Source organism: Diorhabda sublineata, chromosome 1 (genome assembly GCF_026230105.1).
Source record: "Diorhabda sublineata isolate icDioSubl1.1 chromosome 1, icDioSubl1.1, whole genome shotgun sequence".
Lineage (NCBI taxonomy): Eukaryota > Metazoa > Arthropoda > Insecta > Coleoptera > Chrysomelidae > Diorhabda > Diorhabda sublineata.
In genome coordinates, this window is record NC_079474.1 from 11,448,261 (window position 1) to 11,474,216 (window position 25,956).

At 33.0% G+C, this 25,956-nt stretch overlaps 1 protein-coding gene across 3 annotated transcripts; it reads right to left on the minus strand.

Annotated features, from left to right (window-relative positions):
* Positions 1 to 474: 474 nt before the first annotated feature.
* LOC130452467 (adenomatous polyposis coli homolog) lies at positions 475 to 25,927 on the minus strand. Of its 3 annotated transcripts, none has more exons than XM_056791768.1 (29): positions 25,819 to 25,927; positions 25,010 to 25,217; positions 20,892 to 20,969; positions 20,533 to 20,778; positions 20,252 to 20,480; positions 19,966 to 20,190; positions 19,789 to 19,907; positions 17,990 to 18,178; positions 17,283 to 17,928; positions 15,201 to 15,329; positions 14,912 to 15,141; positions 14,558 to 14,851; positions 12,019 to 12,377; positions 11,768 to 11,963; positions 11,538 to 11,696; positions 11,290 to 11,474; positions 10,565 to 10,754; positions 10,253 to 10,406; positions 9,824 to 10,184; positions 8,558 to 8,631; positions 8,309 to 8,498; positions 7,676 to 8,256; positions 6,420 to 7,091; positions 4,275 to 4,917; positions 3,867 to 4,207; positions 2,805 to 3,095; positions 2,343 to 2,748; positions 2,111 to 2,290; positions 475 to 1,098 (listed from the first exon to the last, which is right to left on the minus strand). In XM_056791768.1, exons 2-29 carry the CDS (start codon positions 25,199 to 25,201, stop codon positions 999 to 1,001), a joined length of 7,659 nt encoding a protein of 2,552 aa, XP_056647746.1. In that variant the 5' UTR covers positions 25,202 to 25,217; positions 25,819 to 25,927; the 3' UTR covers positions 475 to 998. The 3 variants fall into 3 exon arrangements, with proteins under 3 accessions (XP_056647746.1, XP_056647747.1, XP_056647748.1); XM_056791769.1 differs by having other exon boundaries at positions 481 to 1,098; positions 8,309 to 8,495; XM_056791770.1 differs by lacking the exons at positions 25,010 to 25,217; positions 25,819 to 25,927 and adding an exon at positions 22,646 to 22,795 and having other exon boundaries at positions 481 to 1,098.
* Between the last annotated feature and the right edge of the window lie 29 nt (positions 25,928 to 25,956).

Consider the following 25,956-nt stretch of genomic DNA (forward strand, 5'->3'; position numbering starts at 1 on the left):
CCAGAACTATACTAAAAATCTATGGTTGCGCTATCTTTCGGCGTGTACTCGAACTATAAGTAGAAACCGATAGTTGCGCCCTCTTCTGGTGGATACTCGAACTATAGTTAAAAGTCGATATTTTTGCCCTCTTTCGGTATATGCCTGAACTAAACTAAAAGTTAGATTTTTGTGCCCCCTTCTGGGATACGCTCGAACTATAAATAGGAACCGATAGTCGCGCCCCCGCTTGGTATATACTAGAACTACTAAAAAATTCGATAGTTGCGACCCCTTTTAGCATACACTCGAACTATAAACACCAGTGGCGCCATCTTTTGTTCAGTAGCCGAATTTTAATAAATATTGATTACGCTATTTGTTGACAAAAGACAAACTTTATGAAGGTTTCGCTATTATTTAGGGGTGTTTGCGCAACCATTTTTAACTCATTTAACAAAGGGTAAGTTTGTTCAATAGGATGATAAAAGTAAATGAAACAGAAGCATAATATATTTATTATTACAAATGAGTTCATTTAATTCTAATACAAAAGGGAAAAACAGCCTGTAATGGGAGTTACTGCGGTCGCTCGCTCGCCAATTTTCAATAAATCAAAATACAAATATTATAAAACTATGTCCTAATTACTATCCTTTCAAGTATTTCCTATATACAAATTATGCTAAATTATCACGGAATTAATAAATACAATACAGTTTTATCCAATAACTGCGACTAGACACATACATTCAAACAAAGGAAAAGAAAAAAAAAACGAAAAATTCCACTGTTACACATACATCGAATATAAAATAACAACAGTATACGGAGCATCTGGAAAAATAGGTTAGTTTTATATAATATAATACTAGATTCAAAATACAAAAATTACAAATATACGGCGTCACATTCTAAAGTTAATTTCAATTTAGAACGCGATATCGTTTACAATAGACAAACACTTTCACTAAAAACAGAATACTAAAACATAAAATGCCTTATAAATATACAGAAAATTAAAAACTATCAGTCGTAACATTATCATCTAGCCTCGCAATGTTATTTTCATTGTGTGGTTTCAATCCTACACTGTCTTTGTTGTCGAAAGTATTGCTTCTAAAATAAATAAGCAAATAGGCTAAATATCTCCGACAATTCATATGAGAGAGGACCCAATAAAATAACCGAAATTATGTAAAGAAATAATTTTATTCCCTTTGAAACACCCTCCACTAGGACGAATATGTTTATCTCACTGTTCCTTCTACTGTTCAATTTATATTCATCTGTAGAGATGGTCTGTTTCTCTTGTTTTTATTTTTTCTATTCTGTCAATGTTATGTGTGTCGAGTAGTGTAATCATTCTATTTTTGGCACAAAAACTATTGGACAGTGTGTGTATGCAAATATATTGTTATTATGATGGAATTGTATATTGAAATCTAACTAAATGCGTTTACATCAAGTTTTGGACGTATGCAAACAAGTCAAATAAACATAAAATCAAGTTTGGGATGTGTTCCAGCAATTCAAATGCTTGAAAAACAATTTAATGAATGTGTGCTGATAAGTAATAATTTGATAAAGACCGAAATAGGCCGAAATATTTCATTTATATTTGTTTTTAAACTAATTTTCTATCACAAAAGACCTAAAGTCAAAACTTTTTACCAAAAAAACATATAAAAGAATCTAGAAGCAAAAAATTGAATAAAATCTCAATAAACGAGCCCCGGATATGTGCAAACAAGTAAAATACTTCAAAATCATTTTTGGATGTGTGTCATTACGTCAAATGCCTCAAATTGTTCAAGGTGTGTACCAATAAACCAAGTAATTGAAATCGATTTTGAGATGTCAAATACTTGAAAACAATTGATTATAAATAAATTAAATGTTCAAAAATAAGCTCAGTATGTTTTTAAACAAATTCTGGATAGGCTCAGAATCAGTCTTCTGTCCGTTTTTTCCTTAATAAGCTATTTTCCTACATTAAATCAGTTTAACCAGCATTTTTAATGAGTACAAAACAAAATGTTACACCTAACTGTTGAAATTATTATATTCCAGTTATCATTGGGTCCCCGTATTACAAAGTAAACAATAATTCAAATTTTTGTTTACCTACCTAATCAAACGTGGTGGTTCAGTTTCATTTTCAGCATGTATCCACACGCGAGTATCAGGTTTTTGAACTTTCTTTTTGCTATCTTCGATTTTTTTCCATAAACTTGCAATTTTACTGGTCACTTGCTTCTTGGCACTACCTGAACTTCCGCTCGAATTCAAATTGTTATTACTGCTCGACCTAAAAAAAAAATAATAATAACGAGCGAAAAAGAATATCTAATTTACATTACCTTTGTGTAAGGCTCGGTATAGAAGATTTCTTAAGAGTGACGTTTTGTTGTGACCTTCCGTCACCTTTCAAACTTTGAGTGGAGGGGCTGGATTGAATTTTTCTAACGACAGGTTCTCTACTGTCGGCGCTTGTTGATCTATTGTATATTTTGGGGTTCCTGTTGGCTCTATCGGAACTGGCAGATTTAACGAAACCGTTTCTGGGCGTATTGACCGGCGGTTTACCGGGTATTTTAGAAACTGGGGAAGGTGTAGCAATTTTCGAAGCTATTTTAGACGTAAACGATGGAATCTTTGATACCATCGGTATCCTACTGGTCGATTTATTTTGTGTCGAAGAAACTGTACTGTTGGGACTTTGTTCGTCTTTGGTGAACGTACCTTGACGATCCAATGGAGGGGTTCCTACAAACAGTATCAAATGACAAAAATAAAGCACTCAAAACCGAAAATAAAATTACCTTTGGAAGAATTCGGATTAGTTTTTGATGTTACATGTTTCGGGCTACTTTTAGAACTGGTCGGTGTTCTGGAAGGACTCGTTTTGGGCGATACAGAACCATATCCACTTGATGTCCTACTTTGTATCACGCCATTTTTATTCGGTTTATCCACGACTGCTTTTAAGGATGTACCGAATTTGAGGGTCGAGGTAACGTTTTTTACCAAGTTAGAAGTTACTGTTTTCACTGGTTTGATGCTTCTCGGTGTTGTACCGGTTCCGGTTTTCGAATAAAGCGGTTTCCTACGACCTGTAAGTGAATAAATAAATAAATAATCATTTAATTGAAATTCTTGAAAGAAATGGATAAGGAAAATATGATAAATTGCAAATCAGAAGCAAGGAGATGCCAGAAAGTATAAAACGGGTTAAGCTGGATCCTATGTTCAAAATAAAGTCAATTTTAGGTTAGAAATGTGGCTGAAAACATCAAAAGGCTAAACAATTCAATTAATTAATGAAGACAAAGCGGATGTGTGAAAACAAGGACAATAAAAAAGTACAAGTTCTGGGTGTGTACCAGCAATAAAAATGTTGAAAACACATTTTGGATGTGTTCGAACAAGGCAAATGATTAAAAAATAAAAAGCAAATTTCGGGATGTGTTCGATCAAGGCAAAACGAATCCAAGATTTGTGCCAACACGTCAAATTTTCAAAAACTTGTCCTGGATATGTGCCAAAAAGTCAAATAGTTGAAAACGAATTTTGGATGTGTACCAACAACGCGAATACTATCTCTGGATGTGTGCAAATAAGTCAAATAGTTGAAAACGGATTCTGAATGTGTGCAAACAAGAAAAATATTTAAAAAATGTATCTGGATGTGTTTGAACAAGTCAAATGCATGAAAACAAGTATGGGATGTACGCCAATAAAGCAAATGATTGAAAAAAAGGGATGTATATAAAAAAAACTGAAAAAAGCGGGTCAAAATACTTTTCACTTTAGCTGGTAGAGTTTAATCGAGAAAATAATTGACAATGAATGTTGATTAATTAGAAATTAAAAAAAAAACTTACCTCTAATACCTTTAGGTTGTTCTTCGATAACATTATCCTCTGTAGAATCTTTATCGTCGGGTTTAACGATTTTCGGTTTCCCTTTTTGTTCACCTTCATCACTTTTCTCTTTATCGGAACAATATTCCTCGACGAATGGACTCGAGTTCGACTGTCGGATCTCCTTATCGTTCGCAATAACCGGAACATTTTTCTTCAATCCCCAACTCTTGTGATACGTTCTGTAATTCGCAGAACCTCCAGAATTGTACTCGGAATCGTCGTCGTTGCTCACCAAACTCAACGTCTCGCAATCTAGTAGTTCGTCTTGAGTTTTGGTGTCCCGAAGAGTTTTTAATACTCTAAAAAAAAAAAAGAAAAAAAAGAATTAAAAACTCCATTGGAATATTATATAATGGTGTGACTAACCGATTGGCTTCTTTCTGTAGATGCATCTGTACTTCCGTTTCGCCGTTCAAAGGTGGCGAAGCGGACGATACTTCTGGAGAAAAACTGGATTCGCTGATGGTCCTCGTCCTGAACCGTTCCTTATTTTCGAGTCTTTTTTGCATAAAACTTCTCCTGATGCTCAATTTAGTCCTGGCGGGACTTTGAGCCGGAGAGGAAGAACAACTATTGGAATTAGACGTTTGAGGAGAAGTAGAAGTTATCACTGGTTGTTGGAGTACATCTGTTATGGCTCGATCCAATATTTGTGTTTCGAAGCGGGATCTATCCATTCGCCTTCTTTCTTTCGGCGTTAATTTTTCTTTGCCGATAGACGATTCAAGATAACTGCTAGTCGTACTATCGGCGTCTGCTACACCGCTATCGAAATCGGCAGTTTTGAAATCTTCGCTAACTTCGTTTTGTTTGTCGATTTCTTCGCGCATAACCATCTCAGCTGCTATTGTGTACGTTTTGTAACGGTCTCTAGCTTGATTCCTCCTCTGTTTCGTAGTCATCGATTTACTGAGACTCTTTATCTTTTTCGGAGTCGACTCCATGCTACTTTTCGCGTCTGAAAATATGGTCGTATCGTCTTCATCGTTGTCCAATGCGGTTTCCATAACTGGAAAGTTTTAATACAAATAAATAAACTTCGGATGTGTCCTAACATCAACAATAAAACAAATTCTTGATGTGTGCAAACTAAAAAAACGAACCAAAACAAGCTCTGGTTAGCAACAAAAAAGTCAAATGTTTCCCTTCTACCTCTTGATGTGTGCCAAAACAGTCAAATGATTTAAAACGAATTCTGGATATTTCTCAATAGAAACTTATTTTGGATGTATTCGAACAAGCGTTAAAAGTACGATTTGGATGTATGCGAACAAGTTAAACGAATAAATGCACTGGTTTGGGTGTGTTCGAACAAGTCAACATTGGTTGAAAGCACGTTTTAGATGTAGGCTAACAAGTCATATAATGTAAATATAACTCTAGCCAATTTAAATGATTTAAAATTAACTCTGGACGTGTTTAAACAAGTCAGGATGATTGAAAACCGTTTTTGGATGTGTTTTATTAAGTTAGAAGCTCTGGATATGTTCAACGAGCTTTATAATATTATCTAATAAACCATATAACTGAAAAGAAACTTTGGAATAGTTAAAGCGAACTCTGGATATGGTATAACAAGTTAAATGATTGATAATAAACCATGGATGTGTTCTAGCAAGCCATGAGATTAAAAATGGACTGTAGATGTGTTCTAGCAAGTTTACAGCTCATAACCAGTCTCTGGATCTGTTCAACTAAGTCATACAACCGAAAACAAACTTTGAATGTATACTGATAAGGCACAAGTTAAAAAATCATCTTTGGATGTGTTTTAGCATGTTAAAAGCTTAAAATGAGCTCCGTAAGTTTTGTCCTAAGAAGTCATAAAATAAAAAAAGAACTGTGGATGTGTTCTCTTAAGTTTATAGCTCATAAATGGTCTCTAGATGTGTGCTAAGAAGTTATATGATTGAAAACAAACTTTGGAAGTGTTCTAACACGTTAGAAGGTTGATAACCGTCTTTGGATGTGATTTAACAAGTCATATCATTAAAATAGAACTCTGGATGTGTTCTGGATAAGTCAAATGATTGATAATAAATTTTGGATGTGTCCTAGCAAGCTATAGGACAAAAAAAGAATGTGGATGTGTTCTAATAAGTTTATAACTCATAAATGGTCTCTGGATGTGTGCTATCAAGTTATATAATTGAAAACAAACTTTGGAAGTGGTCTAACACGTTAGAAGGTTCAAAACCGTCTCTGTATGTGATTTAACAAGTCATATCATTATAACAGAACTCTGGATGTGTTCTAATAAGTCAAATGACTGATAATGATAAACCTTGGATGTGTCCATGCTTGAAAATATCAACTTAATAAATTTTGTTCTAGATCACAATGAGATTGTTGTATTATACTCCAAAATAAATTATTGGTTTAAAATGATTCTTTATGATATCGAGAAAACTGTAATGAGTACAAATGGTTCTAAATAACCTCTAATTCTAGTGAGAACAACACAAACACGTCATTTCTTAATAAACACAAAGAATTTTTTACGTAACTCACTAGATTCAGAAACTCCGTCCGGTATATCTTCGGCGATTGTATCGTCCGTCCGATCGACTACTTGACTAAAGCAATCTTCGAATATTTCCGTTTCGCTACCGATACCCTCTGTAGGTACGTCGGCTAAAGAATTACAGAAATCCGTGATTTCGTTAAACAACGACGGCGGATTGATGTGTTCCAATTCGCTGAAAGGTTGCCTCGAATCAAATATGGTACGTCGATCGTTAATTGGACCGTCGATGATAAAATCGATTTTATTATCGATCGGCAAACTGGCGACGCTCGTCGTACTACCTTCCATATCGTCGAGTAAATCCGACGGAGGATTCACGTGATCCAAATTAGAAAGACTCTCCAAACTCGAACCGTTATTTAGAGAATTATTCAAAGCGCGTCTAACCATCAAACCGATCGGTAAGGATTTTTTTCTTCTAGGTAATTTAGGACTTTTCGGTAATCCCACGGCGCTGTTTGTCAACGAATTCATCTGCGAAGGCGGTTGGACGTGGTCTAATTCCAACGACGCGGCACTAATCGACATATCCGCCTCATTTTTGAAAACCGTCGCTATTTTACCGGCTTCTATAGCTATCAAAGTACTGTCGGTCATCGTGGAAGTATCCAACGATGTAAAATCGTTAGTAGGATCAACAACTTCTTCTTTTAAATCTAAAAAAATATACAAAGTCATATACATTTCATACGAAGAATAAAGCTTAAGAAGAATTAGAAATGTGGGAAAACATGTTTGGATGTGTTCCGATAAGTCAAATACTTGAAATGAAGTATTGGTAGTGTTCTAACAAGTCAAATTGTTGGATAAACGTTTTGGATGTATTCTAACAAAGCAAATGGTTCAATGCACGTTTAGGATGTGTACTAACAAGTCAAATCGTTCAATACACGTTTTGAATGTTTTGATAGGACATTAGACGTTAATAGAGAATGGAGAAATATGAGAAACACAGCCTGTATCACTTAGGATATTTTCTAACAAATAAAACTGTCGAATAAATGTTTTGGACGGGTCCTAACAAGCCATTATGTTTCAGATAGGTTCTAGCAAGTCAAATAGTCGAATACACGTTTTGGATGTGTGCTAACGAGTCAAATAGTTCAATAAAGGACAAGTCAATCTGTGGAATAAACTTTTTGACAGGTTATAACAAGGTTATAAGAGATTGGTGAATACTTTCGTTAACTTCTTTTGTTGATAATAAGATCCTTCGAGTCGGATTTTTTGTTAAACTCACCTTCTTCTTCGTTACTAAAAGTGATAACGTTCGGTGCACTGCCTGATATACTAGGAAAAGTAACGTCGTTTGGGGAAATTTCTTCATTCCAAGTATTATCCCCAGTGGAAACTTTATAATTATTCAAATGACTAGCTTGGGACATTAATTCGGCGGTAAACCGATCTAGAGATTCGATCATCGCGTCCGGATCTAGCATCCGGTTGTCGACTACTTTGGAATCTTCGCAGCTACGTATCAACCTGTCTTCTATGACATCCAATATTTTGTGTAACGAGTCTCTAGATCCACTCCTCGTCCCGTCTGGGGATAAGGTCTCTTCTGAAGGCGAGCATTTGTCCGGTGATGTATCTGTGAGGTTGTTCCTTATTGGGATCTCTATTTTCTCTCGCGCCTCTCGACGTCGATCGTTCTCCTCTATCTCGTTTTGATTTTTTTCTACGTCTGCTACCGCGTTGGATCGGTTTTCGGGAGGAGGTTCGTTGTAGCTGCAATTGGTGTTCCCGGCAACAGACGCAGCACTCACGTTTTTTGGATTCGGATCCGGACTGGTAGATGCTGCTAGCGGTGGAGAAGTTAACCTACAAAATTTAATTAAATCACATTGTTTTATCGATAAATTATTATATTTACCTCGTTATCGGTATATCTAGAGGTTTCGATCTACTTTCGGGGTTGCTTTTAGGCATGCCGGACGAAATGCATTGTTCTAATAAGGCTTGTTCGGCTTCTAGCGATCCTAAGGATTCTACGCTGATCGATGACAAGGATTCTCTTCTAGATTCTTGTTTAACGTTGATATTTTGATCGGTTTTATTGACTGCTGGAATTATAACAAATAATTTAACGTATGGTTAGCGTTAGTCTCGGTTGTATACTTACTTGTTTGGTTATGGGAGCTATGGGGTGCTTCGGATTTATTAGACGGGCATTCAGTGTTGTTGTTAGTAACATTCCTGTAATAAAGTTTTGTTTTTAAATGATACATTGAATGATTTCATTCAAAAATTTTATCTAACCACTCAACATCAAGTTTGTAGGTAATAAATCAAGATAAAATTTCGAAAATGTACAATATTTAGATTTTATGTTGTTTAAATATTGAAATTAGATTAAAACGATAACATCGTGAAGATAAACAAAAATGAAGAGGATTTTTTTTGGTATAATCTGTCAGCGTCACTATTGAGCAAGACACTCAGATAATTGGAGAACTGAAATAAACATTTTGAGTGTGTACTAACAAGTCAAATCATCGATTAGACTTTTTTGATGTGTGCTAATAAGTCAAATCGTCGATTAGATGTTTTGAAATAGTTTAAAACTGTTCTAAAATGTTCCTGAATTGTTCTACATTGTTTGAGAACTAAAACAGTTAAAAATTGTTCAAATATGTTGCAAAACTGATCTAAAATGTTACAAAAAGTTGTAAAATATACCAACACTATTATAAAATTTTTTCGAATTGTTCTAAAATGTCACAAAACTTTTAAAATTTAACAAAACTGTTCTAAAATGTTCCAGAATTGTTCTAAAATGTTATAAAATTTCTAAAATATAACAAAACTGTTCTAAAATGTACCAGAACTTCTAAAATAGTTCAAATATGTTCCAGTAATGGTCTAAAATCTTAAAAACTTTTGAAATAGTTTAAAACTGTTCTAAAATGTTCCTGAATTGTTCTACATTGTTTGAGAACTTCTAAAATAGTTAAAAATTGTTCAAATATGTTCCAGAACTGATCTAAAATGTTACAAAAAGTTGTAAAATATACCAACACTATTATAAAAATTTTTCGAATTGTTCTAAAATGTTACAAAACTGATTTGAAATACTTTAGAACTGGTTAAAAATACTACAGAACTTCTAAAATATCCCAAAATTGTTCTAAAATGTTCCAGAACTAGTCTAAAATGTTCTAGAGCTTCTATAACTGTTCTAAAATGTTTAAGTACTCTTAAAATATTCCAGAACTGGTCAAAAATATTCTAGAGTTTCTCAAATGTTCCGGAACTGTTCTAAAACTATTGAGAGGATTCAAGGTCCTCAGATTGGTCATAAAAGCAGCAGGGAAACAAAATGACAGATCAAATATTAAAAAAAAACTCGAAATAATATAAAAAATATCTAAACAATATAAAAACTGACCTCTTCAAAGCTGCCACACTACCGTCGACGGTCAAATCACTCAAACTGCTCCTCAACGAAAAATGACAAGGACTATTTTCTACGGCGTAATTTTCCAATTCGTCGCGACCTGCGTTCGAATAAACCGGCAACGAATTATCTCTTCTATTTAAATCCGACTGACGAACTTTCGGGGCTTCGCTTTTTCTCGTATTACCAATGATCGAGTCGACGGGAGGATATTTCGTCGACGACGTACCGACGACCGCCGAAGGACTATTCCGTCGAGGCGACTTACTATTCGACGGTAGTTGTTTGGCGTCCTTTTTCGCTTTCGGCATACCCGATTGGATGCATTCGGCGAGGATGTTGTCGTTTTCACCTATCGATACAAAAGAAAATTTATATACGAGGGTCGATTGAAATGTTTTTTTTTCATCTAATACCCACCCGATAAATTGCTGCTGTCGTCCGATAGATAATCTCCTTTCCTGGAACTTTCTTTGTCGTTGCATGTTGATAATAGACTTAAATCGGAATTTGAAGCTGCGTTACTTAATCTGACGGGGGTATCTTCGGTGCAATACGTCCGTATAGTGTCTACCTACAAAAAAAATCAAATCGGTATGTAAAGAAAGTTGTAATCAGATCAATATGGTCTTATATATGAAGATAAAGAAGAAAATTGGAGCTAAAAATTTAATAGAAAAAAAAAACAGAATTTTGAATGTTTTTATGAAAAAAAAAAATTAATAAATTTACCTGATTGATAGTAACGTTGACATTGTTATCGAATTCTGATGATTTTAACTGATTTGTATGCACATTTAATCTCTGACTTGATCTTGGTGTTGGAATACCGCTGTTAGTGGTTCCTTTAGGTGTATACTTGAAGCTAGAAACGGGTAATTTAGTTGGAGTTGATGTCAGTATCGATTTTGATTCGCTGTGCCTGAAGATGATCAAATATTTATAGGATAAAACGTAATACAAGTAAGAAATATATTAAAATCGAATGTATAAAGTGAAATTGGCAAATAAAATGGTCTAAAAATGGAATTATTATCGGAAGAAGGTAGGAAATAAGGATGGAAATACAAAAAGGTCAATGCCTATGATAATTTTGAGAAAAAAGGCAATTTTATCGAGAAGAAGTCAAGAAAGGTGGCTAGAAACAAAAAAGGCTAAAATTGATCTAATTTTGAAGATAAATCAAAAAAAGAAGAGAAGAAAAGCAGCTGGAAACAAATAAGGGTTAAAGTAAACCTCAATTATAATAATAGAATCAATTTCAAGGAATAAAAAAACAAAAAAAGTGGCTGAAAACAAGAAAAGGGCCAAAAATGATCTAATTTTGAAGTCAATTTTAAGTAAAAAAAAAAAGAAAAGTAGCCAGATATATGAAGGGAACAAAATTAGTGCTAACTTGACAAGACATAGGAATTTTAAATAAGAGAACAAAAAAATTTATTAAACTAGATCATCACCTGCTATTTTGCATCCCGATACTAATACAATCCGCCAACATATCTTCATCAACATCAGATTCAACGACAAATTCATCATTAGTATCCGACGGAGTAGTTTCCTTTTCCTCATCCTTTTTTTCCGCTTCATTTTCTACTTTCTCAGTTACATCGATCGCGTCTTCTTCTTTCCTACCCCCATTTGCCTAATAACAGAAATCCCATTTCACACAACCGACAAAAATTAAAAAAATAAGGATTCAGGATACCTGTTCGCAATTTTCTTCGTGATCATCAATTGTCAAACTGCTCAAACTCGTGGCAGTGGAAAATTGTATAGGGGTGCTTTCTTCTTTAAATTTCGTGGTGTTGTCTTCGAAAACGCTCGGTTTTAACGAAGTTCTACCAACTTTCCCTTCCATTCTAACCTAAAAAAAATTAAAAAAAAAAAAAAAAAAATTATTCATAAGCTTCCGGTTGGATTGTTTTTTTTATTTACTTTAGAACCGGATGGGAATTCGAGTGACGTATTTCTCGGTTTAGGACTCGGGGGTACGGTTTGTGTGGGAGAATCCGGTAATTCACTGGGGGAAACTATACCGCTGGTCAACCGACTGAAATCAGATACCACCGAACTTCTGTCGTCGTGTATGGAATGCTGTTCGATGCTATCCAAAGATGCTAAGGAACTAGATCTGTAAAAAATATTAGTAACAATTTTTTTACGTTTTTTTTTTGTTTTCTTAATACCTGGAAAACATTAGGGGTGTTTCTTCGGCGTAATTAACCACCCTCTCGAATTTGACGGCTTTACCTTCAGTTGGTGGTTTAGGTGATACTTTTTCCTCTGGTTTGGTTGTGGTTTCGGTATTTGCGGTCGATTGTTTGCGTCCTTTGATGGTTTCGTTGGCGGGTATGGATGTTAGTGAACCGAAGCTGCTTACTCTGGAAAAATATCCGGGGGTGCCTTCTTCAGCGTAATTTACCGGTTTTTCCGGCGACATTAGGCCGGAACTGAGTTCGGATTTCGGTATTTTATCGGAGAGTTTGTTCAAATCGGATATGTCTTCGGTGCTGCAACGTTCTTTTTCTTCGGGGCTTTCGCTTATCTGGAAAAGTATAAAAAAATTTTATGTTTTTGGAAAATTTTGTTGAGGGTACTTGAGAGTTCAAAGGATTTTACTATTAACAAATATTATACAGTGTTAAGTATACTTTTGTGACATACAGTATGATAGTTCTCTGTATTCTTTCTTCTTTTCAACACATTTTGACAAATTCTTCTTTTTACCTCTGAGTTTATCTTCGTGCCGTCCAATATTTTTCATTTAACCTGTGAAAATTACAAAGTCTTCATTTTCCCTTTCCTATAACATTTATTCTTCTTCAAAGAAGCATTTTTCTGATTCATGCTTCATTTCTCTTGTAACAATCACGTGATTTCTTCTTATTACTTCAACATCCTTTAATATTTCCTCATATATTTTCCTTAAATGTTTTTATAGATTCTCCTCTTTTTTTGATATATTTTGATTAAATCTTCTATTCTTTTCATTATTTTGACATCTGAATGAGTCATTCTTCTTTCCTGGAACATTTTTATCAATTTTTTATAAATTATTCTTTTTTACAATGACAATTCCAACAAATGTTCTCTCTCCCCATTCCTTTCCAACAATATTTTCCTTCTTTTTTACTATGACATTTTCATTCCAAGTCTTCCATTTCCATTTCTTTCACATTTGAATGAATCTCCTTTCTTCCTCTTGTCAAGTTTTTATGAATTCTTGTTTTTTCTTCTAGTTTATTTGTTAATTCTTCTTTTTTACTATGACATTTCCATTAAATCTTGTTTTATTCTCGAATTCTCACTATGCAATGAATTTTTCTATTTTACTTCAAATTTTTCTATCTTCCTGTGACATTTGCAAGAAATGATCTTTTATTCCCAATCCACCAATATTTTTATATATTCTTCTTTTACTGGAACATTTTCGTAAAATCTTCCCATTTTTCAGATGTCTTATTCTACTTTGTGGCATAATTTTGATTTTTTTGTGAATCCTTTTTCATTACTTCAAAATTTTCATGAAATCCTTCTTTTTTCTTCGTTTCTCGGATGTTTTCACAAATTCTTCTTTTTTCCTCTTGACATTTTCACGAAATCTTTTTCTTTGTAATAGAATTTTCGCTTTATTATTAATTTTTCTTCTTTTCTCCGAAATATTACTAAATAAATTCTTCTTATTTGACATACAGTTTTATTAATTTTGGTTCTCTTCTTCGACATTTTTATGACTTCCTACTTTTTTCATTTTTCTTCTTTTTCCATGATGTTTTTATGATTTCTTTTCCTTTGTAGCATAATTTTCACCTTTTCATGATGTCTTCTCCTTTTCCTTGACATTTTCATAAAATCTCCTTCTTTCCTCCAACACTTTTATGAATTCTTTTTTAATTTTTACATTTTCATTTTCCCTGACATGTCCACGAATTCTTCTTCTTGGTAGCATAGCTTTGGCTTTATCATAAATTCCTCTTCTTTTACTTTGACGTTTTTTTTTTCATTTTTCTTAATCACAAACTTTGCTCCTTTTGTCTAATATTTCCATTCCATTTCTCATTTTCACATATTTTTCTTTTTTTCCATAAATTTATCTTCTCTTTTTTTGGCGTTTTCATAAAATCTTTTTTTATGCTTTCATTAATTCTTCTTATGAGCATTTTACTACATTCTTCATCTTTTCCTGTAAAATTTACACTAATTCTTCTTCTTGGTGGCATGAATTATGCTCTTTCATCAATTCTTTTCCTCTTCTCGACATATTTCATTTATTCCTCTTTTTCTGTGACTTTTTCATGAATTCTTCTTCTCATCCTGGATGTTTCTATGAATTTTTGTTCTTTTCTCTCATGTTAATCAATTCTACGTACTTGACCGGCATTTTTTTGAATTTTTCTCTTTCTCGACTTTTTTCAATAATTCTTCTTTTTCAGCGACACGTTTACGAATTTTTCTTTTTCTTGGTACCATAATTTTGACTTTTCCGTGAATTCTTCTCATCCTCGCCGTTTCTAAGAATTTTTTTTCTTTCCCTGGATGTTTTCAAGAATTCTTTGTACTTGACAGACATTTTTATAAATTCTTCTTCTCTTTCTCGACTTTCTCAATAATCCTTTTCCAGCGACACGTTCACGAATTTTTTTTCTCGATAGCATAATTTTGGTCGTTTCGTGTCTACGATAGACATTTGGTTCTTCTAACACTACAATTTCGGCGTCAACTTACCTTTTTACTAGCTTTCGTTTCCCTTTCTTTGAGTTTATCATTATCAATGACTAATTTATCGTCAATCCTCAAATCCGACATGGAAGTCGCCGTCGAAAAATTAAAAGGCGTCTCGTACGGAGTATCTTCCGTACAATAAGTTTTCAAAGTATCCTCGTTTTTCGTTATCTCCTCATCGGAATCGTCTTCGGCGTAACGCAACGAATAATCCGTCGGTTGATCCAGATCCGTTTCGGCGTACATACCGAAATTCTTTTCCTGCGACGAGGTATCCTGATTATCCGTATTCGCTACCTGAAACAACAATACCGTTTAATTTCCGTTATTAGAAGCGGAAATTTTTATTTTTTTCACCTTGGTTTCCGAGTATTTTTTGCTGTAATCTATCGGTTGATCGGATATGTCGATTTCGTCGTCGTAACCGCAATCGGAAAATTTGTTTCTGACCGGTATGAACGTACAATTCGGTCGTTTGTACGGTAAACTCGAGCTACCGCAGCTCGGCGGTAAACGGGGCGTCAATCGAGGATCGGTGGGAAAATTCGAAGTCGACGGATCGTTCAAGTTGAGACTCGAAAAGTTATCTAAAAGAAAAAAAATGATGATATAACCTAAAAAATTTTATATTATTGATTTAACTTACTGCTTAAATTTTGTATTTCGGTTTTCTTTATAGGTTCCTTGTTTATTGGCGATTCTTTTTCGATGTTTTCGTATGTTTCAGTTAGATTCGAGTCCAAGTCTTGCATTAGTGCCTTTTGTTTTCTGGCACCTGAAATAATGAGATTATTTTACAGAAAATATGCCAAACATAGCGACAGATTGAATTTTTGTTTCAATCAAATTGAATTGAATTTTTATTGTTAAAACTTTTCTCTAATACCCTGTATATTCGGTATAATGATTTCGTATGAGTTACTGAATTGCCTATATTAATATTCAAACTTTCTTTGTGCTTTTCTAGAATTTTCGTAAGTTCTTTCTATCACTACCAGTTATCTATTCTTATGACATATTTATTATTTCTTCTTCTTCTTATTTCTCTTCTTTTTATAAGTGTAGATTAAATTCATTCTTCTTATTTTTCATCATTTTTATCAATTCTTTCCTCCTGTTATTTACTTTTTTCTTATTTTCCTGTTTCATTTTTATATATTCTTCTTTCTTGTGGTAATATTTTTATCAATTGTGTCTTTTTTCTTTATTAATTTCCCGAAATCATCTTTTCTTCTTATTTCTTTTCAATTTTTGTTTTCCTTATCCCTTTTTCTTTATTTTCCTTCATCATTTTCAGAAATTATAATTTCTCCATTTATATTTTTGTGACATTAAGAATATTTCTTGTTTTTTCCTCCAACGTATTCACGAGTTCATTTTTGCTTCTTGTTTCTTTCCCTATTTTGTAAATTATTATTTTCTTTCGTAAAATTTGTTTAAATTCTTTTTGCTTCGATTTTTATAGAACTTCTTCTTTTCTTCTGGCATTTTTTGAATATGGTTTTCCCTTCATTTTCACATATTCTTCTTTTTTCCGCTTAACATCTGTGTATTCTTTTTTTTCCTTTGACATTTCTATGTATTCTCCTTTGTTACTTTGATATTTTCATAAATTCTTCTTTTTCCTGCTTTATTTCTATGTATTCTTTTTTCATCAATTTTCCTGTGTATTATTCTATGTTACTTTCATATATTCTTCCTGTTTCCTGCTATATTCATTAGTATTCTTCTTTTTCCCTTGACAATTCTATATATTCTCTTTTGTTACTTTGATATTTCCATATATTCTTCTTTTCCTGTGATATTTTGCATGTTCTTTTTCTATTGACATTTCTGTGCATTATTCTTTTTAACTTCAATATTTCTGTGTATTCTTCTTTGTTACTTAAAAACTTCCATATATTCTTCTTTTTCAATACGATATCTCTATGTCTTCTTCGATTTCCTTTGGCATCATTCAATATTCTTTTTGTTTAAATTTGTTAATTTCTCAAATTCTTCCATACTGTGACATTCAAATAATATTCTTTAAAATTCTCATAGATTATTCTTTTTTTTCTCCGACATTTTTATATATTCTTCTTTTTTCAGTGACATTCAGGTGCATTTTCCTTTTTTTCCTTGATATTTCCACGAATTTGTTTGAATTTTCTGTTTCTGCTACATTTAAATAATATTCTTTGACATTCTCATAGATTCTTCTTTTTTTCTGCGATATTTTTATAGTCTTCTTTTTACCTCACTTCTATAAGTATTCTTCTTTTTTACCTTGACATTTCCTCGAATTTGTTTTTAATTTTTTTGTATCTGCGACATTTAAATAATATTCTTTGCCATTGTCATATATTCTGTTTTTTTGTGATATTTTTATTTATTCTTCTTTTTTTTGACATTTATAAGTATTCTTCTTTTTTACCTTGACATTTCCACTATTATGTCTAAATTTTCTGTTGCTGCGACATTTAAAAAAAATTACCTTTGACATATTTTCACATATTCTTCTATTTCCATGCAATAATTTCATGATATCTTCTTTACTTCAAAAATACCTTCGAAATAATCTTTTTTACCTACTCCTCCAATATTTTATCAATTTTCACTCATTTTCCATCAAATTTTCATCTATTATGAACCAATCAGATTCGACTTTTCCAAATATACAAAAAAAAAGTACAAACGTCGTTTTTTTTTATTTTGAAAACAAATTCGACTAAATAGTTATATTCACCTAAAGTTGGTAGAACAGGTAAATTTAAAGTCAAAGCCGTAGCGTCCAACTCCTGATGGAACATCTGTTGTGGTTTAGCGCTAAGCAGATTTTTCAAAGCAGCACTCGAACCCATCGCAATCATCTTATGTTTGGAATGATTCAAACATCTCAGCATACCGGGAGCGCCCATCTGCCACAAGGCCTCCTGATCGATCCGACATTTCGCCGATAGATTCCACAACGTTCCGCAAGCGTTACTAACCACCGTCAAACTGGGGGACTTCAACTGATCCAATAGTATCTGCAAACAATTATGTCGACGCAATATCTCCCTGTAATCATCCCGGACGGCTATCTGACTCGAGATGTTCCTCAATATCCCCCCGGAATTTTCTATAATCGCCAACGATTTAGTGGGGGTTTTGTACGTCAGGAGATCCACCAAAAACCCTAGGGCGTTATTCACCGAACATATCTCAGATTTGTTTTCCGTACAATGAGCCGATAGATTCCACAATGCCGATAGGATGGATTTCAAGGTGTTTTCTTTGTTATCCACCATAGCGGCTCTCATTAGACCCCCAACTGAACCGACTTCCCTCAATATTTCCTTAGATGTCGAATCGGCCCTCCAAGATAGATTCCTCAACACGCTGGCAGTTACCTGGAAACAAATCGTGAGTTAAAAGAATGATAATTGAAAAAAATTTATATTGGAACCGTACCTGTCTTAGTTCGTCGCTAGAACTTTCAAGTTGTACCACCAAGGAACGCATAAATTCCTTAAAAGAGCACAACAAGGCTTTGTTACCGCTGTCGCCGAAAGTGAGATTAGTTAATGCCATGCAAGCGTATCTACGCATCAATATACAGTGGGATTCGGTTGATGTGCTACCGTGCATCGTGTGCTCCACCTAAAACCGATTATTGCATCAACGCTCTGGTCCTTCGAGCCGAATTTAAACCAAACTGTGTAATTGTTATGTCGGTGTATCAATACTAAACAGTATTTTGATGCTTATACAATATTTTTGTTAACGAAAATATACAGGGTGGTTCAGAATTTGTATATCTAGTAATAAACTCAATAAAAATTAAAAAAAGAAACACTGACAAAATTTAAAGCCTATAAAAACCATTAAAAGCCCGAAAGCAAACATTTTTAAGACTGTGTTGCATATGGACTAAAAAATGTTATTCTATCGTCATATCTAGTATTAAATGTAATTAAAAAAGGAAGGGATTAGAGGATGGAGGATGTAACAAAACAAATAGTGAACTTATGCAATGGATAATCCCATCAAAAATTGACAGGACGATATGGTATCAAAATTGATATTCAATAGCTGAAAACAAAGAAGAATAGGAAAGAAGAACAACGAAGAACTGATAAACTACTAATATTTCATTAACGACATTTGAAAATAAATTTCCAATAAGAAACCTCATGTTAAAGAGAGTCCGTGATAGAAAAAAGTGGAAGTGGGATCAGATTATGTGACATTGAGATATGGAAGAATCAATTGAAAATGGAGAAAGTTACCAAGTAACAACTGTATTAATTAATACAGTTTTAAAAGGAAAACTTAAGGCTTCAAGACCACGGAAGGAATTGAGAGATCTCAATAAAATATAGGCAAAGGTGGAAATGACAAAATAGACTTGGTGTATCATCCACAAGAGAAAGAATTGTCAGATGAACAGTGGGCACTGAGAGGTAAAATAATTGTCAAATAACCCATTAAAAATAAGATCTTAAGATGACTGTAAAAATCATCTACAAGACTTGGAAACACTGTGTCAAGAAGAAGACTTTCATTAGAATCCAAATTCCAAGCCCGAGGCAGAAATTAAGAGAAACATATGATGGGAAAAGGTGGAAATGTCAAAATAGAATCAACTTGGATGGTACAGTGGGCACTGGGAGGTATAAGAATTGTCAGATGATCCCTCCAGAAGAAGATATTGAGGCGATCCCACTAGAAATGAGCAAAGCGAATTCGACACAGTTAAAAATTATATAACGACATTTGAATGAACTGTTTCAAGAGGAAGACATACTGGGCGATGGGGACACATAAAAAACAAAGTATTAGATGATACATAGAAAAGGATGAGGTAATCAGATGGGTAGCTGCACTCAAAAGTACTTAAACAACTCAAAGGACACGAAAACAAAAAAAAATGGTCAATTCACCCCATAATGATAGTTGAACAATATGAAATTGGGAAACCTGGAAAAAGAAAAGCAATAGGTACACCTCAAAAAGAAATTATATAAAAAAGGGAATAAATAGTAAAAAAAAGGTAGAATGGGTAATAAAATGAGTTATAAAATGGACACTAAGACATAAAAGAATCGTCAGGGGTGTCCTTAGAAGGTAGTTGATCGACTTTAGATACAAAACGAACTGAAAATAAAGGAATAATTCAACTGCAGCACTATTTCAACCGTAATTCTATAGCCTTTTTTATATCATATACCTACTCGATTTTCAACACATTAAAACCAATATTTACATACCTCCACTAACGTAGCTATCGTATGTATGCCTCCCAACTGACATATCGCCTGTCTATGTCCTTCGTCGAATGACAATTTCATAAGATGAGCTACCGTTTGTACAGGATGCCTATCGCCGTCTAAAAAAACAACATCTATAGTAGTTCAAATGTACCTAACAGAAAATCAACTCCATACCTTCCGAATTCGAACTATTTTCCATCAATTGGAAATCCAAATTGTTTTTAATTGCTTCCGTGTAAGCTCTACAATGATCGAGAAGTTTCAAAACTCTACTCTCGCGTTTCCTCAATTTCTCATCGGGTTGAGAATGTACTAAATTGTGTAGGGCTTGTGCCGCTTTTGTTCTAGTCTCTCCGTCCCTATCGGATTGCACTAACTGCACCAATAAAGGGATACAACCTAAAACAATACAAGTTGATATCATAAGATCATTTAAATTGATTGGAGAATTGATTCATACCTGATTGTCTCATGGCTAGGCAACTTTCGGGGCAAGTACTGAGTGCTAAAAGCGTTTCACCCATGTCGACGTGGTCCTGGCCTCCTAACATCGATAATAGGCTGTGTACCACATCCATTTTGGCTTCTAATTGTTGGGAAGACCATTTATTTCTTTCCGGACTACATAAAACTCTGTCTAATGGTACACCACCCGAACTCGAAGCAAAACTCATCACACTATTCACTTCCTGAAAGAAAATCATTCATTTATACCATTTGGTTAAACATTTTTCAACTTACCATTTGATTTCCAATGTTTTTTCTAGAATTTCGATCGTCCCCTTTTATTCCTAAACTTGTAGGTTCCGAATTCCACATAGTTCTTTCTACGGGCCAAGTTCCATGGTATAAACCACCGATTCGATTTGTATCAGGTGTCGGTTCACTACTAACCGATAATTTAGTACTACTTCTCGTCGCCCCCCCGTATTCGTCTTCGCTACAAGTGGTATCGCCCTCGACGCTACTAGAGGCACCATGGTCATACTAAAGACAAATTTATATTACGAAAATAGTTCAAGTTTTAATATTTGTTTTGTCGTTGTTAAGATTGAGGTTATGTTAAATAAAAAAATATATAATTATGTGAATATACTAACGTTAGTAGATGTCCCATTATGTCTTCCTAATAATAAAGATTCCATGGTATAATCTAATGGTTCACAAGACCCATCGTTCTGCAATGAATATTTATTATTTTATTAATAATTTGAGCAAAACGTCGTACTTTTCGCTAATTATTAAACGGAGGTAAATGTTGACATACTGGATGTTAAATATTTACGTTTGTCAAAAAAAAGCTGTAGCAATATTCAAATGTTGTATAAAAAATTTATGGTAAACATTTTTATAAATATTGTTCAAACAACGAGGCCCAATCAAAAAATTTTTACGTGGAATATATAAATGTCATTGAATTTTTCTTTTCAGCTTTGTGTTTTCATTTTTTTCGGGTTAAAAAATATTCGTCGTTATAATAAGAATAAAATTTGTTTGTGAGATAATTTTATCGTTGTAATCTAATTTGTTTCTCCCGAGCTAGTTTTTGAGTTTAAAAACAAAAAATAGTTACTGAGGATTAAATCCGGAGACTAGGAAGCAATTCTAAGCTAATTTCACGTAATTTTGCTTTTAAAAACCACGATGAAAACGAAAACTGTCATTTTTTCAAATTTTCATTAAATCTGTCCTTAGTTGGAGCCAAATCACTACGAAAAATCCATCGTTTTGATTGCTGTGGTATTTGTCATGAATCCAGGTCTACATATGTACAAAAACAAAAGAAAAAATTTCTACGAAGTCAAATTTCGACAGATATTACTGACAGGAGCAGTATCAAACATTTTGACCCATCCTCGTACCGCGAAAAATATTTATAATTCAATTATTACGAAAGAGGATGACCTAAAACTCAAACCTCGGCCTATTTTCGACAAGATTCTCACAAATATCAAGGTCTTTTGGCAAGCTGTACACATAGAATACGAAGGGTTGTCCAAAGATACCGAATTTGAGGAATTAGAAAAAAAACACGAATAAGAAAATTCCACATACCAGATAAGTACCCTATTGAACGCATAAGGTTTGTTATTGTGAATAAATTCCATTTTTTAAACTAATATCCACGACATAAATAGTTACAAATGTGCTAGTCGGTATTTCTTCTAGTTAAAATAACGAGCAATCAAAGGAAAAGCGTGAAAAACTACGGAAAGTTGATAATTGTGTAAAAAAAGAAAATTCGAGTAGCTATAAAAAACTTTTTTTTTCAATTTGGTTCACCCTATATTATAAACGACAACATTAGATAACAATATTGAAATAAATTATGATAAGAAGCAGAATATTATTTGTATTTATGGTATTTATATCATTTTATTGGTTTTTATACTTCCTATTATTGGAAATTGTGAATAGACTAAAATCTACGCGTAAAATTTCCATTTTTTTTATCAAGAAAAGATTCTCTAATTGAAATTCATCACCTCGTATATACGAAACTATGTAAATATACTTTAATTGAGACAATATTTAAAAAGCTGAAGATTCAAAACTTTCATCATTTTTATCCCACGGTAAATGAATAGAACAACTATGAAATTTCATGAAAGGTTTCGTTTTTATAATAATTAATAACAAAAATGAAATTTATTAAAAAGAAGTATCACTAACCCGCCATTTTAAATAGAAATAATTTACACTGCCCCTAATAACTCGTATATATAAGTTATGAAATACCCCTCGTATAATTACATTTCTTCTGTAGACTTAAAAAATTGTATATATAAATACCTCGTATCTAAATTTATCTTTTTCACTATATTATTACTATTATTAATTTAAATTCACTAACCAATTAAATGATAACAATATTTTGAAAAAACTAGTCTCAATACACTTTTCACTCACTCAACCTCCTGTCTTCGATCTATTTTCATAAACTTATTTATTAGTAAAACATATTTGGGGAGTTCCGATAAAAATAACTTATTTACGACACCCGGATATTTATGTATATCGATATAGTAGGAACCGCCAATATCATAACAGTCGCTCCGACGTCGTCTTAGACTTTAAATGTCGAAAAAAGCATAAGTGAAATGTAGCGCAATGCAGGATAGAAAACATGTGCGCAGTCTCATCCGGTCTAGAGACATACCGAGGACGATCAAAAAATCCGACGGTGCAGAAGCATTTTTATAGATTTAAAACACGCCATTTCTACGAGATGACTCAAACCCGCGTGCCACCATTTTGAATAAGACAGTGATCAACCGCATGTCTTAGCTTGATTCAGTTTAAATACTTTGAACAAAATAAAAAAATATGAGATGGGGTTGTGAGTTTTTCTTTGATGGAAAATTGTCATTTTCATATCGAAATAGGTCGAAACTTTTTTTGAAACTAATTTTCTATTATAAAAGAGACGTAAAATCAAAAATATTTATCAAGAAAAACAATAAAAAGGTCTAAGAAGTAAAAAGTTGGAGAAAGTTATATCCGCTTTAGTAAAATGGCGTCAAAATAATTATAATTGAAGGAAGTAAACACATGAATTTGTACATAGTGGCTCTCAGGCCACAGTAATTTTCATAGAGTTTATATTAAAGATAGAAATTGTGTGGCATGTGAGTAGAATTCTATTGGAAGAGAGAGAAAGAGCATCGACTTACAACTCTATCATTCGAATCTTCGACGTCATGCCGATCCAATCGAAATAGTAGTAAACTGATGTTCTTTCTCTCTCTATCAACACTTAAACAAGCTGTCTATTTTTGATATTAACTCTATTATAATCATTTTACGAAAATCTGTCCCAGTAATGATATATTTACGACGTACGTAATCATAGCAAGATCGTTGGAAATGTCATTTAATAACGAGACATACCGAGAGCAGACGAAGTAGGAAACGTCAACCGTTTCGAATTTTTTTTTATTTGTTGTATATAATTAATCAAGTTAATGAGAAATAAATATTTAGTAACAAAAATCTCAGTATTTTTTTATTGAATAGTATTGAAAGGTCCCCCGTAAATTCGAAATAGTTCCTTCCTATCCAAATAAGGTGTACATCTTCTGATTGCACGTCAATGTTGTTGACATTGACCAATTTAGGCTTCTACCATTTTAGATAAACCCTTAATAATAAGGAATTCAAGGTTATGTACGCCTGCGCTTATATGTGTAGTAATTATTGAACATATGCTGAGAGAAAATGGAAATAAACATAAGTTCGAGGCGGTACATTATGCAGTATATATAAAAATAGATTTTTACGCCTGTTAACTTGTATATTTTATTAAAAAAAATTAAAGAGTGAACGTTCTTATCAAGATACTCGATATACGAGGTGTGATTAAAAATTTATTAAAATAATGTAAAATTCGCTTAATCTCTAAAAACATACTAATTTCAAAGTTAAGTATATAACTAGGTGCTGTAAAGGCTTTTTTAATGTCGAAATATACTCCCTTTAGCATTTTTTGGTTAATAAAACGTGTATGGACATACAACAAGACTTTCCTTTCGACTATGTTGAAACAATAGTCATGACCTTTACTAAAAGATCTGTGAACGCGAATAATTGGTTTTCAATTTTCTTTTAAAATGTTTTTTTATTTGGAAAAACTCGCATCGTGCTAGATCTGGTTAATAAAACGTATATGGGCATACAAAAAGACTTTTCGAATCGAATACTTTCAAACAATAACCATGACCTTTACTGAAGGACCTTTAGATGTGAGTAATTGGTTTTGTATTTTCTTTCAAAATTTTTTCAATTGTAAAAAATCGCATTGTGCTAAATCAATTCAATAAAATGTATATAGGTATACAAAATGACATTTTGAATCGAATACGTTGAAATAATAACCATGACCTTTACTGAAGGACCTTAAACGCGAGTAATTGGTTTTCAATTTTCTTACAAAATTTTTTTAATTGGAAAAAGTCGCATGGTCCTAGAGCATAGATAAATATACAAAAAGACTTTTCTGATCGACCATGTTGAAACAATTGAAAAAAACAACAACCATGACCAAGATATTCAATTTTGAAGATCTTTAGATTAGTTTTCCATAAAAAAATTTGAAATTTTGTCCTGGGAATTTACAGCTGCTTCAACAATTCACTCACTATATTTTTCAATCACACCTCGTAACGACGAAAAAAGGTTACGAAATTGAGTGAAATTGAAAATATCCAGTTGTACTCACATAAAACTGTTCGTTGCTCGATCTGAACTCTCCGAGTCCAGCAGCAACAGCACCGTCCAGTGAATATGTTGATAAAGGTGAAGAACCAGCTTGTAGTAGAGGTCTGGCCATTTGCTGGACGCGCTGGGCTTTACGCCTCAAACCGCGCATCTCAGCCAGCAGGGCTTCATACTGAGACACCGGTAACGACATCACCAAACTCTACATTCTGAAACAATGTTAAATATGGTTCCAACAAATATCTATATAGCTACTAACGCAAAATAGAATTGAGAGTACTTTTGGAAGCCATTTTGCTATTTTTTTAATATTTGATATAAATCTAATCCGGCAACAGCATTTCTTAATAGCATAAAGTGTCTATTCATAAAACTATGATAAAAGCTTCAAAAAATCTTTAAACTCGTTCAAAGAATCTTTAATATATAATGAATTTCATTTTTATATGTGGTACAACCCTAATTATGGAATTATACTCATATTATACTCGTTAAACTACTTTTTATTTGGTAGATAAAAATTGAAAACAAAAAATTATAGAAACTCGTTATTGATTTTACAGTCGAAATATGAGGGTGTGTATTTTGTTATGCTACGGGATAATATTAAAATTAATACTTCTAATGAACAACTAATATGAATATCGTGTTTGAAATTGTTTTAATTTAATAATTATTACAATTATTACGAATGATTCATACTTCCCAAATATTTTTATATACTAGAAAGAACTGTCACCATTTTTTTATAAAAGAAGTTGTAATTGTACGAATTATTAAAAAACATGTATATTTTAATAAAAATCTTACCATGATTTTGTATAAGTAATAACCAGGTAGAGCAAAATTGGTTTAAATATTTTTAAAAAATATTTCACTTTAACACAAATTCTACCCAACGCGACATTTGTCACTTGTCAAAATAACAGTTTGAAGTTAGCTGCATTA